This window comes from Electrophorus electricus, chromosome 5, assembly GCF_041902795.1.
Source record: "Electrophorus electricus isolate QZ-2024a chromosome 5, ASM4190279v1, whole genome shotgun sequence".
NCBI lineage: Eukaryota > Metazoa > Chordata > Actinopteri > Gymnotiformes > Gymnotidae > Electrophorus > Electrophorus electricus.
The window spans coordinates 3342501-3360000 of record NC_137501.1 but is presented as its reverse complement, the minus strand read 5'-3'; the positions used below and the strand labels follow the sequence as shown (position 1 = coordinate 3360000).

General features: G+C 49.2%; 2 protein-coding genes across 12 annotated transcripts in view; one reads left to right on the top strand and one right to left on the bottom strand.

The window, feature by feature from the left end:
- Positions 1 to 7434, top strand: part of mctp1a (multiple C2 domains, transmembrane 1a) — a 116313-nt gene extending 108879 nt beyond the window's left edge. For all 7 annotated transcript variants that reach the window (XM_035529707.2, XM_035529705.2, XM_035529706.2 and 4 more), the window contains one exon: positions 5158 to 7434. In XM_035529707.2, coding sequence (XP_035385600.1) covers positions 5158 to 5229 — 72 coding nt within the window. In that variant the 3' untranslated portion in view covers positions 5230 to 7434. The remainder of the gene's footprint in view (positions 1 to 5157) is intronic.
- Positions 7435 to 9009: 1575 nt separating this feature from the next.
- slf1 (SMC5/6 complex localization factor 1) overlaps positions 9010 to 17500 on the bottom strand; it is a 21252-nt gene continuing 12761 nt past the window's right edge. For 2 of the 5 annotated variants that reach the window (XM_027006228.3, XM_081715007.1), the window contains 2 exons: positions 16867 to 17049; positions 9010 to 9846 (listed from right to left, as the gene is read on the bottom strand). In XM_027006228.3, coding sequence (XP_026862029.2) covers positions 9308 to 9846; positions 16867 to 17049 — 722 coding nt within the window. In that variant the 3' untranslated portion in view covers positions 9010 to 9307. Of the gene's footprint in view, positions 9847 to 11094; positions 11302 to 16866; positions 17050 to 17500 lie in introns of all 5 variants that reach the window. The other 3 variants (XM_035529876.2, XM_027006230.3, XR_014123959.1) reach the window with 2 other exon arrangements.

The window sequence follows — 17500 nt, the reverse complement described above, 5'->3', positions numbered from 1 at the left end:
CTGGTCTTGAGTTACCCAGCAGTTACCCAGTGAGTGTGTGTGTGTGTGTGTGTGTGTGTGTGTGAGAGAGGCTGGTTTCCCATCTGCATATGTTCCCATTAGCTCTGCTTTGGCCTACGTTGGAGAACATATTTGTTGATAGGGGTCATCTTCCCGGCGTGGCCGTGTGCCTGGTGCTACAGCTGTGTGTGTGCTACAGCTTTCTCAGTGTGCCTTTGTAGAGGTCCGGGGAGCGTTCAGACTCAGACTCTGCTATTTTTTTTTTCTGTTCTTTAAATTATGTCTCACTTTCATGCTCATCTGCATAAATGCAGAATCAGGAAATTCTTTTCTTATCGTCACCAGCAGTGTTTTGCCTCATTACAGTGCAGAGGTTGATAAGTAGACTTCATACACAAGCAAAAGCTCAGACCTTTACTATGTGAGTGGCACTTTTTACATGCTAAACTTGACAGTTAATTACACATAATTATGTAATGCCATTTGGATTAGACTTAATGAGGTGTGTGATCCTGATATGTCTGAAGTTTAGGCCATTCAGATCTTATAAATTACGTGTGAAGTGTAAACTCTGCACCCGACGCCATACATAGATTTATCGAACTCCTTGCTGTGTGGTACCTCCTCGTGCTGATTAGAGTAAAGAAGTAATCCTTCCTCACTCTGCTTGTCCGTCAGGCGTGAGACTAGCGTGGTGCCGGCTGCTCCCACAACCCTTCTGCGGTCGAAGCTCTGCTCTCGTAACCGCTGGTGCTGCTTGTTATCCTCTGTCCTCTGTGCTGGCCTAAGCCCCTGTGGTGCCGAGTGCCTGGACCATCGTGGGGACTCTGATCTGGGGCCAATCGCTTGCCACATCAGCACCGACTCGTTTTTGCCTTTGATGGACCCCAGGCAGTGTGATGCCTTTGATCTTTCCGGGGTCATAATCCCCGGGCCCTGCCCGGCTTTTCTGAGTGTCACGCAGCCGCAGGTAGGCCCGGGAGTGCCTCTCCCAAAGGGAGGGGCTATCTCCGTAAGGCGCACCCACCCAACCAGAGCACCCGGAGCCCAGAAGGTCTCGGTAGCCAGGGCGACCTGGCGGAGGTGCTGCCTAATGAGGCAGGGCTTGTGCGGAGCCGGGCCGATCGGCCCCGGGCTGTTGCACCTCGATTTTGGGCCGGTCTGGGAAAAGTGACCTTTCCTGCACACAGTGGTAGCGCCGCGTGACGCCGCATGAGTCAGGAACGTTCCGCTCTGGATCCCCACCCAGAGCTGCCTACGCAGGTCCCTTCACCTCACCTCTGTTTTTCTGGGTTACAGACGCCCAAGGGGGACAACGCTGTCCTCTGCTAAGGGACACCAGAGTCTCAGATGAAGCGTCCCTGCATCGGGGTGCGTCCTGTGGGCGCCCTGGGGCTCGACTGTTCCGCGCAGATGACAAATGAAGCGCTATTTTTGACGCCCTGCCGTGACCCAAACCTCCCACACAGTCCCTTACTGACGGCCCTGCAGGGCGGAGAAGAGCCACTGCCGCATTACGGATCATTTGGAGGTGCCTCAGAACAAGCAGAACTCATGAGCTTCTAATGAATCTTTATATAAAGGGCATCCATATTGCAGCCCATCAGTACATGGTGTCTTTGTGGAAGAACTGAATTGCCCCAGCCTCCAGTGGTGGGTGTGGGTATATATCTGTGTGTGGGGGTGGGTTGTTGTGCTTGCCTCCTAATGACAGTGTTAGGATTAAATTGCGTGGCTATAGCTGCCCTGAGGAGCGAGCGTCTTAGACATGGACCTTCCCCAGAGCTCCAGGGATCGGACCACGTTTCAGTGGTAACGTTAAACTCTGCCGTGTACCTGCTGTGCTACCTGTTAACTACACTCCTTTATACCATGCATTTTTTTGTTTGATTCAGCATACTCAGTTCCCTCGGAGACTAGCTTTACCTTGCACGTATGGCCCTTGGTTGAACGGTTTTGATTTCATGCCTCAGTAAGCTAGCTCTCTGATCCAAGGGAATCTTTTATGTCTCTTAAATGAGGCCAACCACTGTTGCCGACTTAAGTATTCTCCACCCGGTGCTGGAGACGTGTCCTATCGCCAGGATGCTTTATGATGCCATTAGCCAATGGAGGCGTAGAATGTGAAGTGGGACGCTAGCAATTAGTGCGCCGAGGGCCCCATTATGGCCTATGCAAATGCAAGATTAAAATGCAGCCGCGCATCTGTACACAACGCTCGCTGATCTATCACCTGGGAAGAAGGGCATATCCGCTTCCGGAGGGGTGCGAGAAGCGGGGGCCGATACAGTGCGGTGGAAAGTTTTCACTATTCCTGGGGGAAAGATGAAAAAGGTCTGAGCGTGTCCCGTGGCTTCCGTCCTGTGGCTCCAACTTTTGTCACCCGTCGCATCGGAGCGAGTGCTCCGCGTCGCTCGGGACTCTTGCGCAGAAGTTTAAACAAGCAATTAGTGCGCATCCAAATATTTCCGAAACTTGCGGCGAAACTTTCCCCCGCGCCTTCCGCCTCGCGCTTGCCAGCTTTCACCTTGACGCGTTTCTTCCTCTCGACAATAGACGGGATTCTCCCGTTTGCAGGCGTCTGTGGCTTTTTAGTTAGGAGTGTTTAATACCCCTGACGCTGGGTTAGGTGTCACTGGAGATGAAGCCGGGGTTATGTATAAACAGCATAACATAGTATCATTAAAAATGTTTCGGCTTATTTCCGTTTACTTATTTATATTTGTCTGCCACCGCTGTGGCTTCAAACCGCAAGCCCCACTCGGCGGAGAGGCGTTGCCAGGTCCCAGGACGGCACCTTGACACCGCTAAACGCCGCGCTTGTGTAGGCGCACACCCCTAACACCACCCCACCCCACCCCTGCCACGCTTGACACACACGTGCGCTTCAAAGCCGGTTTATGTAGCGCTCACGTAGGTGCAGGGGGGCGCAGAGGGTGGAGCAGCCTTTGAGCAGCTCGGGGTCTTCGCACGGCCGATCGCATGGTACCAGCCACTTCCCCCAAATTGCTAGCTCACCACGGTCACGCTTTCACCTGCCCATCATTCTGCTCTCAGCGTTCTCCCATCTTTAATTCCCATGCTGCTGTTGGCGGGGCTTGATTTCGGCGTTAGCGGCGGCGGATCATTAAACTGGGGTGAGTGCGTGTTGCAGGGCTGTCATGCGTTAACTGTAATGGAACCTGTACAGGTGCATCCTGGCAGCAGTGCCCTTCTGAAGGCTTCTTTGTTGTTTTGTTTTGTTTTTTTTCTTGTTGTTGTTGTTTTGTTTTGGAGTTATTGTTTTTTTTTTCTTCTTCTTCTTCATTTTTCACCCCATTTCTTTTCTTCCATTAGGTTCACTGTCGGTGAGCTGGATGTTGTCAACTTTGCAAAGTTTTGTTTACGCTTACTTCGGTAGGGTTTCCAAAGTCAGCCATAGCTATGACATGCAAGCTTTAAAATCCAGAAATAATGACCCTATTAGGCTACCATACAGGGAACAACACTTTTGAAAAGGGCATATACAGTTATACAGTAGACTCGCATGTTACATGTTGTCGTGTGTTTTCAGCAGTTGTAACTAAAGGTCATTCAGCTTGCTTCTTTCATTTACACATTGCATTTTAACAAAAGAAATACTTTGGTACATGGCCCAACCTCCCCAGCAAAGTACAGAATTCTATTGTGTTTCAAAGATTTTAAGAAATGAAATATTACAGCACATGATTTAAAGTGGCGGAGGCGGCCACGCACTCATTACAGTTTCCGCAGATGTCAGCTTACATACTGCAGTGGTATATTTATGCTACAGAGACACAACGTGAAAAACAACATGTGCTAGACGGATGGTGGGAAGACGTCTGTGTCCCGCCTCTAAACGGAGACCGTCTTCAGATGGATCTCCACCTCCGATGGCGGCAACAGATGCTCGTCGCATCTAGTCAGCGGCCTCTGGGCTGCGTCTCACCCCAGGGGACGATGTCACACGACCTTGCGGCCCAGATCAGAGGCGACGGGGGTGTGGAGGTTCTGCCTCGTAGGCACGGGAGGGGGCGACTGGCCGATCGGTGCCGTCTGCCTTCCTCACCGCCGCTGCGAGCCTGACATGAGGCGACTTCTGCTTTGCCTTTTTTGTTGGGCGTGAGACTCCCCACGTCTCACTTTGACGCGCGGCCCTGAGCTGGTCACGTGAGCATAATGGCAATTGCGTCTCTCGTATCTCCCCCCCCGAGTTCACTTTTTTCTTTTGCTTTGGATTTACACGCACTGTGTGCTTCTTTCACCATCGATTTCCCTCACCTCCCCAACACCCATTTCCTCCCTCTGCTTCCCCCCTTTCGGTGCTTTGAGTGTTGCTCAGAAATCTGGCCTGGACTGCACTGGGAGATGAGGGAGCGCCAGCTCTGCGTCTCAGAGCAGTCACCCACAGTTTATCGCCTGCCCACAGCCTGCCCACAGCCTCAGCCAGGTTAAGTCCTCTGCTCTCTGCCCGCCTCTCCGTCACCCCCGGGACAGCGCGCCTCCTTTGGTCCCGCGGCTCTCAACAAGTGACAGGTTCTTGCCCATCCGCTCACGGATCCGTGTCTAACGAAGTGAACTATCTTTCCGCTGTCCGTTGATTATGGGGGATTTGAGAGGAAAGGTTGCACAATGCGTGGATTAAGGCCGCGTCCCAGCCAGAGCGCTGCAGGCAAACCAGAGCCGATTAAAATAAAATCTCTGCCGTGCTGGATGTAAGCTGGAGAGGAAGTCTCCATCCTGCCCTCTCTGCACCCTCTTTGATTCAGCTCTTACACAGCGAAGCCCGTGCGGTTTCTTTCGTCTCTCGGAATAATAGCTGCTCTATGACTTTGTGTCTGGTTCTGCGAATGCCATTTGAAACAGATTTGACGGTTAGGAAACACATGTTGAAGAGCTGGATGGAGAACGCGCACATGCCCCGCTCAGCCTGAGCCGCGCTGAGCCCGAGAGCGGTTGCGGAAGTCAGGGGTCAGCTCTGAACCGGGCAGCTGGGACATCCTGCTGCATCCTCACCTCTTTGTGCTGTTTACTTTTCTGAGCCCATCCCAGAAGCTCCCAACCCCGGTGCACCACCTCCCCCTGTTGTTATTGGATTCTTAACGCTGCCCACCTGATTGTGTGTGTGTGTGTGTGTGTGTGTGTGTGTTTTAACAGGTGCAGTACCGAGAGCTGAAACTGGATCCAAGTCACAGCCCAAATAAAAGAAAGAAAAACAACCCAGGGTAGCTCTCTTCCTCCTCCCACGGACTCCCCTCTGAACGTAGCACGCCAAGGAGAAAAGCACCACTCTAAGATGTTCTGTCTTTTCCTCTCTCTCTCTCTCTCTCTCTCTCTCTCCCTCCCCCATCTCCCTCTTTCCCTCTCTCTCTTCCCCCCCCTTCTCTCTCTCTTTTTTTAATCCTCTGCTCCTTGACACTGCTGTGCAGTCCAGAGGAGCGTGAGGGGCGAACGTTTAAAAAAAAGAAAGGAAGGAAGGAAGGAAGGAAAGAGGAGCACTTTTAATTATCGCCGTGAGGGTTTCTGCCGCACGTGTTTACGTTTTACACAGAGGAGAGCACAGAAAGCTCTTGACCCCTTTTAGAGACGTGCAGCAGGAGCGATTTGTCACCGCGTGGCACCCGGCGCTCGCCGCTAAAACCCCAAGGTGTCCTTCCGGCCCGGCGGAGGGGGTGCGGCCCCGAACAGCAGCGGTGCGCCCCGTCGAGCTGGCCTGTCGCATCGCTGTTGTGTGAGGGGGGAATATATGATGGGTAGGGTGCAGTTTGGGCTCTGCAATTTCCAGAGCTCAGCGAGGACCACACCCAGAGCCTTCCACAGCTGTTAGGCAACAGTTATTAGAGTTGTCAGCAAAGCCTGTTGCAGTTCGATTTATGGCCATAACTAGGGGTGAGGGAGGGGGGGAGCTGGAATATCTGGTATTTCTGAATTTCTTAAAATATTTCTGATGATTTCTGATTACATTGTAACAGAATGAATGACACCTGCTTGGTTCATCTACACTTCATTATAAAAAACAATAAAAAACAAGCCAAAAAAAACCCCAACTAAATAGTGGCATGCCGATAGTAGCTATATATGACGTATATGACATCTGCTGTGGTCCGGCTGCATGTCCTGGGCCACAGCCTGCTCCTCGCCATGCTGCAGGGTGCAGTATATTGTGTTTTCTCCTGGAGACGCCAGGATGCGCCTCCTTGCTAATGTGAATGTCGGCACAGGTGCTCAGTATGGCAGGGGAGTGCCGCGCTAATCGTGTTGCGGAGCCCCCGATCATCTCCTCTCCTCTGCCCCGACCCCACCTGCTGCTCCCGGCCATCCCTCTTCTTTGATGTCTCCCCGGAGACACGCTGCCTGGGTAGGGAGGGAGAACTTTGTTGGGGCAAATAGCTCTGCTGGGGCAGTCTTTGTAGGGAGGGGCAGTCTTGACGGAAGCGCGGATAGCGCGTGATGGGCTGCGTTGGGGACTTGGCAGTGGGGCGGGGAGATGGGAGTTTACGCCGCCGCTGTAGCTCTTCCCACCAGCCTACTGCTGGGTTCAGCTCGCTCCGCCGCCTCCACCCCTCCATCCGCCCGTTGGAGGAGGGGGTCACGGCTCAGGCTGCGCCCGCTGCCCCGAGAGGGATCTGAGAAATCGCAGCAACTGCACCATCAGAGGAGTCTCCCACTGCCCCAGTCCCTCGTGAGGAGACGAGACGAAAAAACCACTCATTGCTTCCCTTCCGTACGGTCACGTCTGCCACTGGAAAGCCAAGTGATTTGGTGGGGCGCATTTCCTTACAAAAACAACGTTCTCCCCGCTGACCAAGACATTGATAGCACCAATAAAAATCAGAAAATAATGAGAGCACTCATGTTTTCAAAGGGATGGATGTTTTTTTTTTTTCCAAGCCTGACTGTGTATGTACTGTTTAAGTTTCTTTTTAATTATCCAGTGAATATATTGTGTCTTTTCGCATCCAAGAAAAAAAAAATTAAACTTTTTTAAAGGTATATATGCTATGTTTACAAGAAAACCAAAGTGGAACTTTTTAAGGAATATTAACAGTAAAGACCAATATTGTTGTTGAATGCAACGTTACCATCAAAGGCAAGGCACATTCATTTGCTGTGATTTTTGAAACTATTTGAGTTTTATTTTTAAACTGTAAATATTCTCAGTGTACATTATATATATGCTTGTAAATGGTCAGATGATGTATGTATAGTGATGATGTATAGTTCTGTGTGTAGTTTCTCTTGAAGATGTTCACGCCTGCAGTGTTATCTGTTCCCACATCATGAACTCTGAACGGTTGGATGAGGTGGTAATTATAGCATGTGTAGGCAGAGAACGGAAGAGCTGTGCTAAAATGCTCAAATAAATGCATTCAGAAGTATGTCATTTACTTTTCAAAATAAGAAAATCTGAGGAATATTAAATATTTTTTAGCATCTCCTGTTTTTTGTCCTGTTTGTCATATCTAAAGAGGAGAATAATTGATGAACGATACAAATGCTAAATGTAATTAAACCTTCCTGTTCAGAGGAAAACGGTGTTTAAGAGACCATAAATTCTTTAAGTATTCTAGCCATCAAGTCTAAACTCAAACTGCAAAGTACATGAGGCAGATCCCCCCTGCCATTCCCATGTAGGAATCTTCCTTTTTTTCCCTCACTCTTGACAGTGGATTTACGGAGCTCCTGCCACCCAGGTGTGTCCAAGGTGTTCCCCTTTTTACATGCGTGCGTAATCTGTCATGCCTGACTTGCTGCTCCTCCATTAATCCTGCTTCTCTGCCGCGCGCGTGCCCCTCTTCGGCCAGGCCTCCTGTTCCTACCGAAGGACTCGGGCACGTCTTTGATGCAAACCGTACACAGGATGATGGAGGGCCTTCTTGTTTCATGCAGAGGGGCCAGAGGGGCCTCCAATGCCCCCCCCCCCAATCATTTATTAGTCTGGCTGTCCCTCGGCCGGTGGGATTCCTGCTGTTAGTCAATATGACCAGGGAGCACCACACACCACGCCTCACCACGAGCACCATCGCAGCCAGACGCTAATCATTACCGCTACAAGAGATGAGAGGGCGGGGGTGTGGGCGTTTGGTATTAATTAGCCCCGCACGCCGCTCCATCGCTCTCGGCCTGTCAGGCTCGGCCCACCATCTCGCCATCTCGGGTTCAGCTCTAATCCGGCGCCGTCCCACCCTGCCACGCCGATCCCTCGTCACCTCCCGGAGCCCCGGCTCAGGAAACGGACCATCCTTCACGGGAACCGTAGGTCAGGGGTTTGACCCAGAGGGGCCGTGCTGGGATCAGGAAAGTGAAGCGTCTGAGGCTAAACCCCACCTGGCATACAGATGGAGTCGGTCTGGATCTGTCCTGCGTCGCGGGGCCGGGTTAAGACCCGTCCTCTGTGCCGGGCTTCGATGAGCACAGGACTGCCCCACACAAGGCCCTGGGCACGGGGACTTCAGGACAGAGGGCACCTGGCACCAAGGTGAGTTTCTGAATGGACGGCTGCTTGATGCCTGTTGTGGTTTGTGGGGCTATTGGAAACACATGCAGAATGCCAATAAGTGCCATTTAGGATCAGGATTCTATATTGGTGATTAGAAAACATTTACACAGTTATGGCCCCTTTCATATATAGTAACACCTTTTTAAATACAGGCCCCTTTCCACACACTCCATATTTGACTCATTCAGATCTTGTACTACATCACAGGTTTTGAAATGTAGTAGCACTTACCATGTGGGGTGAAAAGGTACATGCTAATCATAAGGCACTTATGAAACTACATGCTAGTCCTGTAGCCCATATTAATTTATGGCAGATGTGATTCATGTAGTTAATTTGCAGACTTTTTCCCTGTGGCAGACCAAAGACAATATTTAGGGGCTATTTGTAAGTACTGATGTAGGATCAGATGGAGCTGATGAAATCAGAAGACAGAAGGCGAGACGAAACAAACAAATTAAAAGAAAAAAGATATGCCCCGAGAATAAATACAGGCTCACACTCTGCACTGAGTTGTTTTATTCTTTAATAAAGAACCTCATGAACAGAAAAACCAAATACAGTCTGATGAATACAAAGATGATGAGCTGCTTTAACCAGCTTCATTATATTACACAACTAATTTACATTCATAACTAACACCATTACGTAACAAAATGAAAAAAGTAGACCTCCAGATGTGATTCAAAAAGTATTTGACTTCCAAAACATTCAAGGTCAGCGTGTAAAAAAAGTAGACTTGTTTATTAATGACAATATGAACTGTATATTAACAACAACAATCATCATCATCATGGATTAAGACCTTTAAGAAAGCGGCCCAGCTGAGGGCAGACTGGTTAGGGTCTGGACAGGCTGTCCGCTCCGCAGCGCGGACCCCTCATCCTGCAAGTCGAACAGCAGGTGCAGGAACAGGCTAGTGTGTGGACCCTGGCACTGCCTTAGTGCTGGGCTAGCATGTGGCACATACAGCTCCATGTTCATCAGAGTCCTCAGGTCCTTGGCCAGGGAGACTGCCTCCGAGTCTCCCCAGAGAGAGGCCACTACCCCGGGGTTTAAGCTCATCAGCGCCCGGGCTTTGGATGGGCCGAGGTCCAGGGGTGGGTCTGGGGCGTCGCAGGAGAGGATGTGGTGCTCCTGGAGGTAGGAGAGGAGGAGGGAGCTGAGAAGGCATGAGCAGGTCTCTATGAGGCTCAGGTCTCGCACGTCTGTGCCCAGTGCCTCCAGGGACTCCCGGCTGTCACCCTCGCACGCACAGCGTCGGAGCTCCTCCCGCACCTCTGGCGACGGGGCCAGGTCCAGAGGGGTGCGGCCGTAATTGTCACGCACCTGCAACAGTGCCGAACCTACGGGAGAAGCAGCGAAGACAAGCCAGGGAGGAAGAACATGAGAGTCCAATCACGGGAGAATGGTAGTTTAAGAAGAAGCTTCTGAGCTGGAGGCAACACTGTTCTGTCTGAAAAAAATAACGTGAAAACAACCCGTACGCATCTACATTTGGTGCCAATCAAAACAAGCTGTGAAGCATTACGCTACGATATCATTCAAAATCAAATAGCACAAGCAAGCTAAATCAGTGCAGTTCAATTTTGAAATAAGGCAAAAAAAAATGAACAGCAGTGGGATTCAGCCAGGGAACACACACACACGCACACACAGTTCCTCTAAATGCGGACTTTCTCTTGGGCACACGGAACTTGCTGAAAAGTTAAATTGCATGAAATGGTTTTTACTTATCTAATAATGAATCTTAGACTTAAACATAACATCATGCAGGGCATTATAAACCATAATAAAAAAAGGCGAAAGTCCCAAACATCTTAGAGTAATAAAGTCCCCAATATCTTAATATAATAAAATATTATGATAAAATAAAAATAAAGTCCAAAGTTCCATTTTCTGATATGGAACTGAGGAACATTTTTCACACATTTGACTTCTATATCACAATAGATAATGTACTTAATATTACAGAATTAAGACGGGTTCTCTTTTTGTGCAGAGATAGGAATGTCAATATAAGGAAATCTAAGGAACCAGATCTGAGCATTTGGTATATCGCAAGAGAGGAATGAATCGTTTGAATAGCCTCCGATGCTGTGAAGAAGCTATTGGGTGTTTCAGACAATCCCCACTTCTCAGACAAGCCCTTTAACAGTCATCGTTCTTTCAGATGTAGTATTCCAGTTCACACTAATGCTACATAACATTTGAGAAAAATTCTCATTACACAAAGGGGACAGTGGAAATGGTCTGAGTTCACGCTGAAAAGCTTTGACATTCTCTCTCTCCTCCCCGTCTATTTCACGAGTGAAATTAAGAGAGAGGGAAAAAAAAGCCTATTTAAAGGCAGCTCGGTAGGCAGACGTCCTTGCCCACGTGCTCATAAGAAGCCCAGGAGGAGCAGACCATGTCAAGTGTGGCCCTTTCTTCACTCCGAGCTGCTGCAAATTCAGCAGCGGAGCCGCACTTGACGCCCTAAGCCCAGCGCGAGCGTGCGGTCCTGAGTGCGGAAGCTCGGTCCGCGCCTCTTGTGAGGTCTCCGGGTTTTCTAAGCTTCCGCATGTAGGCCAGGGATGACGTACATGACATACCAGGCAAAGGAGGCAATGAAGACTGCATCATCTTTCTCCATCGCTCCTCAGTAACGGCTCACGAGCTGTTACCGCTTTAAAAGAGTACGCCGGCGGTCAGTGTTTGTCTGTCCTTAGACCTCGGCTCAACAAGAAGGCTGAGGAATCCGCATGCCGCATGCAGCGACAGGGATAGTCACGATGTTCACAAGGGTTATCTGCAAGGACCTTTATCAAGGGAGAGAAGAAGAATGAGAAACCGAGGAAGAACAAAAAAGAACAAAAGATCATTGATGAGAACTTTCTACTACCCAGATATACAGTCATGAGAGTAAGGTCAAAACACAGTAAGGTCAAACAGAGCTGCCCTGAGTGCTTGATGTGACGTGTGTTTAACAAGCTGGAACGGGGAATGTTTTTTTTCCCCCCTTTCTTCTGCCTCCAAAATGTTCTGAGACAGCTGGGGGATCCTTGCATGGGTGAAAGATGGACTGAATTTCCTCCTGCTTGTTTTGTAGCTTCACATCTCCTAGTTTGTGAATTTGGAAGAACATTTTATTGTACATCTTATGTGTGTACGACTTGGCATGATGTCAACAGCATGCCACAATATTAGTCTAAAATAAACTTAAAAGAAACCCACTTATGTGAAATACCAAAATTCAGTTTGGGGATTTTAATAAAACATTCCCGGCCTAACTGTATTCTAATTCTTTTTCCTATTATTTATCCTCGGAGTTATTTGCTGGCTGTCGTCTTGTCATAAATCACGGTCTCGCATCAAATGTTTATGCACGCATGCTGTCAGCATGTGTCCATGTGATACAGCCACTGTGCAGTTTTACGGGAGGTAATGGATTTGAAGGGCAGGAAATCTGCATGGCATCTGTGTTACTTCCTTCCACTCGCCCTGTCTGTGCCAACTGTTGCTTGTGCAAAGTGATATTTAATAGGTTGCAAATAAAATTCAAGATGGCTGCAATTTTCAGCCATTCGTTGAGTGATGCAACAAAAGGTCCAACTTCAAAAACACGATGAAACAATTAGACGACATGAGCGTACGGTGGCAGGAACCACGGGGATGACTAGGATTCATTTATCAGATCGGCTCTGAGGTGGCTGTTGACGCGGGCGACGGGAATTGTGCTAACGGATGACGAGTACACTTCATTGCTACTTTGCAATGTTAGCCCTTAGCACCAGTGCTGCAGAAGCCAAGTGTGACCTGGAGACCTCGGCTGAATGCGCACAGTTGAGGTAAGCGAACAGTTTGTATAGCAGAGTCTTCACCGAGGTGTTCCCTTAAAGTAGCCATGTTTTACGTCGTCGCGCAGCAGTCGCATGAATGTAGGTGGCACTTCTGTCCTTCAAAGCGAACTGTGCCTTTAAATCCCTTCTCTTTAAGCTCCCGGACGAAAGAAAAAGAAATTGTACTGGCTCTTCTGTGACCGTGGCGTTTTTGTCTGTTAGACGACGCTAATGAAGGACTCGCATCAAAAGGGATGCAGTGTGGCAGAACACTTACGTAGGCTCTAAACAGCAGTCAGAGAGCATGAGACCTCAAAGTAAGCTGGAAGAAGCTGCTTGATTAAAGAACAGGAAGTACCTGGAGTACTTGTCTACTTGGCTGTGTCATTTATCCTTGGGAAGTGCAATACATCTAGAAATATAAACCGCATGTAGAAAGGAACACAAAGAGTAAGTTTTTAATATTAATGGCCGGATAAGTATCTCGTTTAAAATCAAGATGTCTCTGCGCTGAATTCCGTCTCCTCGGCCACGAGAAGCTTGGGGCGGACTGCACCGGATCCTTTGGCTGGGACCGCAGCCGACAGTAAAGGGTTCGAGGTGACCCACATTCTCTGCTCACGCTAGTACCAACCGCCACCAAGTCCATGAAGCCGACAGGCCCAGACCCGGACCAGGACTACGGCTGAGAGGGGCCGGGGGTTGGCGTACCTCTCTATGCTGTGCCACACAGCGGGGCAGACCCACTCCCTACTCCCACCCACTCCCCGTTCCTCACAACGCAGTCGTGTGAACTAGGCCAGGGATTGGCTCAGGTTAGGTGTGTGGAAGCCCGGGAGCGTTAAAACGCAGGGCTGTGTAATTATGCTCCCTGAGAAAAGTTCTGCCCCTTATACATACTCACTTAAACACACAGATGAGGCAGAACAGGGGAATTCAAACCTCACTGCATTTGTGCTTTTGCCACAGACTTGCTCAAAGAGCTCTCTCTCTCTCTCTCACACACACACACACACACACACACACACACACACACAGCAAGCAGCCCTTTGGCCTTTAGAGGGCAGGCAAAGACTAGAAATAGAGGATAGTCAGGGGGAAGAATGGAAGAACAGAAGGAGAATGAGTGTGTGTGTGTGTGTGTGTGTGTGTGTGTGTGTGTGTGTACACGCATGCCCACACACCGGAGTACATGACGGAGGGGGAGAGAGAGATTTCATTTCTACAATATCTGAATGCATCATACACTTTGTTGCAAGGTAACAAGTCATCCTTTTAAAAGGTCCTTAAGAAATCTGCCAGTGTGAACAGAGCTCTCTATGTATGTGCGTGTGTGTGTGTGTGTAATCATGTTTCACTGAGCTAACAGAGACTGGCCACAGCACATACACACAGATTAGAAAAGATTACAGCCCATGGGGCCCAGAGACAGGGGTGGGGGTTACGACAATCAGAGCTTTGTGCAATTTCTTGGCACCCATCATACACACACACACACACACACACACACACACACACACACACACACACACACCCATGTGGCCCTAAGCCCACCTGCCTTGTGCCACCTTGCTGGACAGATAAAGAACGGTGCCACCAGACACAGACTCACCCCAGATGAGCTTTCATAGCACATTCCAGTTGCAGATCAGCTCACTGACCACTGCATGTGCACAAAAAAAAGGGGATCCGATATTTGTCAATGTAGCATTTACGCTTCATCGGTGACTACACGTGTAGTACAGCAACCATAAAAATCTCTTAATGTCACAAAATTCACTCCTAGTTCAACCATGGTACCACATGTTGCAAAAACCCAATGGGTAATGCATCTCGACCCAATGTGTTAACAGTAATAATCCACATGATCACAGGCTTCAATTAATCGAGTATTTTGTCAGTGGTGCCCTCAGCTCTCTGGACCCTCTTATGCAAATATCTCCCCCTGCCCTGCTTTCAAAAGGACCCCAGCAGTCTGGCAGAAGCTGGTCCAGAAGCCGTGCCAGCCGACCAGCCCTCTCCCTTTCAAGCACTGCTCCGAGGACGCCTTCCAGCCGTTGCTCCACCATTAAGATGCGAGTCCTATAGCAGCTGCCTGAAGGTCTTTTCAATGCCCCACCCCCCCCAGGTCTGGGTCGGAGGCTCCAGCATTTCAAGCCCTCTTCCTCTCCGACAGGGCAGAATCTGGTCATTGTGCAAAATTCAAATCTCCTAGCTTTAAGATGCGGTTGCGTGGGTAGGCGTGACTGTGTGAGTGTGCGCGCATGAGAGGGAGGGGGAGTGTGTGTGTGTGTGTGTGTGTGTGTGCGCGCGTGCGCACACACACACACACACACACACACACACACACACACACACACACACACACACACACACACACACACACACGTACACACACACGTGTCTGTTTGCTCCTCGGGCAAAGAAGGGCAAGACTGCCCCCCCCAAACCCCACCTACCCCCTCGGTCTGCCAGCGCCCCGGGGGTTTGAGGGGAAGGCGGGTGCCGCACTCCTCTTACCCTGCAGGCATTATTATTTCATGGGGAGGACGCTCGGACCGAGAGGGCTGTGTCTGAGCTGCTGTAACAGTTGACCTGCTTGGCCTCGATGAAGGGAACCATCGGCGGGAGCAAGGTGTTGCCTGCCCGCATAGCAGAGGAGGAGCAGGGGAGAAAAGCATCAAACCCAGCGTGCGGGTTGCTATCAAACCCACATGTAGCGCTGACAGCACACTTTGGGGGTTGGGCCAGGGCTAATACAAGACGTCAATCCGACACTGACAATTCATTTCCGCGTTTGATGTCAGCATATCACATTTTTCTAATACAGAACAGCTGGCAACATAACATTAGAAATGCCAAACTATTTTCATTGCATTAGGCATGCTGTAATAAATATTTCTGTGCCAATTTGGTATCATAATCTGATTTTTAAGTGAATCCCTAACTGGTGCTATATTTCTACTGAGCGTTCAGTAACGCGAGCACAACCAGCACCAAACGCACCTCAGCTTGCGTGCTTGCGTGTCACTCACTAGCTGTCTGCATCCCAGACACATCACTCTTCTCATTTCCCAAACATCCTCCCCTGACCTCTTTTCATTGGCTTCTATTGGGCAAATCTCCGCCAGCTCGGAAAAAAAAAACCCACGTTCTCACCGGGACCAAACAATCCCAATGTAATTTACTTTTTGAGGCCAGAATATGTACATGTGTTAACAAGGGAGCGGAATCAAATTAACTATAATTAGTCGTTGCAGAGGAGAGCAGCGAGTGGCGTCGAGACGCGTGGGAAAGAACCCCCCCCCCCCAGCTATCCCACTACCAGTGTGTTGACACGTGTCACATGTACTTCAAAGCACACACACGGCACACTGCCAGGCACGCCAAAGCATTTCTGTCCTGACAAGATTTCCGCTGCGTGCGGGTTTCGGTGCTGCCGCAAACCTGACGCTCCTAATCGCTTCGGGAAGACCCGAAGCTCCGGCACCTGCGCAGATGCGTTATGATGGTGCACAGATGGAACGCGTCAGCGCTGCAGTGTGATGAGTGCAGGAGAGCACTCCCGTCTGCAAGCCTCACCTCACTCGGCTTTTTGCTTATGAAATGTACTTTGTTTATGCTTGAGTGGAATCAGCTACATACATTCCTTCTCAGGTTTAAGAACATTGTCTCTAGTAAATGAGAGAGACTGTCCTCTAGGTTGCCTATTGTAGTTAAACAATTAATTAATCAATGGATCAATTAATTAATCAATGGATCAATTAATTAATCAATGGATCAATTAATGGGCAGTTAATCAATTATATTCTGCTGTTATATTGCAATTATGTAAATCACTAATATTATGCTGTGTAGAGTGTACATCAAAAACTCCCCACCTACTTCATTAAAAAGGCATTTTGGGTGTATAGTCAGAGACTCCTCTTTCTCTGTATTAGCTGTTCTTCAGCTCTCCATCAATGGACGGTTTCTTACAACAAAAACCGTCCGTTGATGAGGACACAATCACAGTGGGCTGGATTTTTGGACCTTGACGGTAACACCGCTGTGTCTGATGCAGGCCACCAGGGCAACACCCACCATCATGTGACTCTCGGGTGGCGTCCAGCGGACAGCCGTGGGGTCACAACCCCAGCAGGAGGGAACGCGGTCGAGGGTTACACACGACCTGACCATGGCGGCCAGTGAGCTGTGGTCTGCAGGTATTCACGTAAAATGCACCTATGAAATGACCAGTGAGTGTAGGCGCAAGGCAGTTATCAGGGAGTGTAGAATATGAGTGTGTACATGTAATATGTTGGAAAATGAGACTCCCAAGTTGGAATATGAAACTCCACACATGGGCTGAGAACTCTAGTGTTTTGAACTTCAGCGATTTCTAAGAATTGTTTGATGTCATTAAGTTCTTTTGAACATGCAGACGTGTGTGTGTGTGTGTCTGTGAGGCCTGTGTAAGTGTGCATCTGTTCTCATGTCTCTCAGGTTGCACCTGAATGGCGTGTGTGTGTGTGTGTGTGTGTGTGTGTGTGTGTGTGCACTGACCTGCATGGCGGAGGAGCATTTTGGCGATGTGTGTGTGCTGGTTGACCAGCGCGTCATGCAGAGGGCTCACGCCCTCTACCTGGCTGTCCAGCTGGAGGCCTGGGCAGTGCTGGAGAAGGGCATGCACACACTCAATGCTGCCATGGTTACAGGCTTCGTGCAGGGGTGTCCAGCCAGCATAGTCTGCATGCATGCACACACACACACACACACACACACACACACACACACACACGCACACGCACACGCACACACACGCCAATGAAACCCGGCCACTGCTTCTTAAAGCCATGGCTACACAACCAGAAGATCTTGTACATCACATCATCAGCATATACAAAGCCAAGGCAGAAGCTACAGGCACAATCACCAGTACGTATGAAAATTGTGTCAATTATGAAACTTGATTTGTCACTGTATTTATTTGTGAGCTACATGCATTCTGGTATTCCTGTAACATTTATTTAGATATTACATAATTTGATATTAAAACACCTTTAACTGTTCAGTTGCAGGGTGGACTGATTTTAATAAGTTTTTCGAACATGGAATAATTCATTTGTTTAAACTCAAATTAAATCCTCGATCGCATAAAGAATTTCCATCAGAAGTTTGGAGGCAGGGCCTAGGTCTG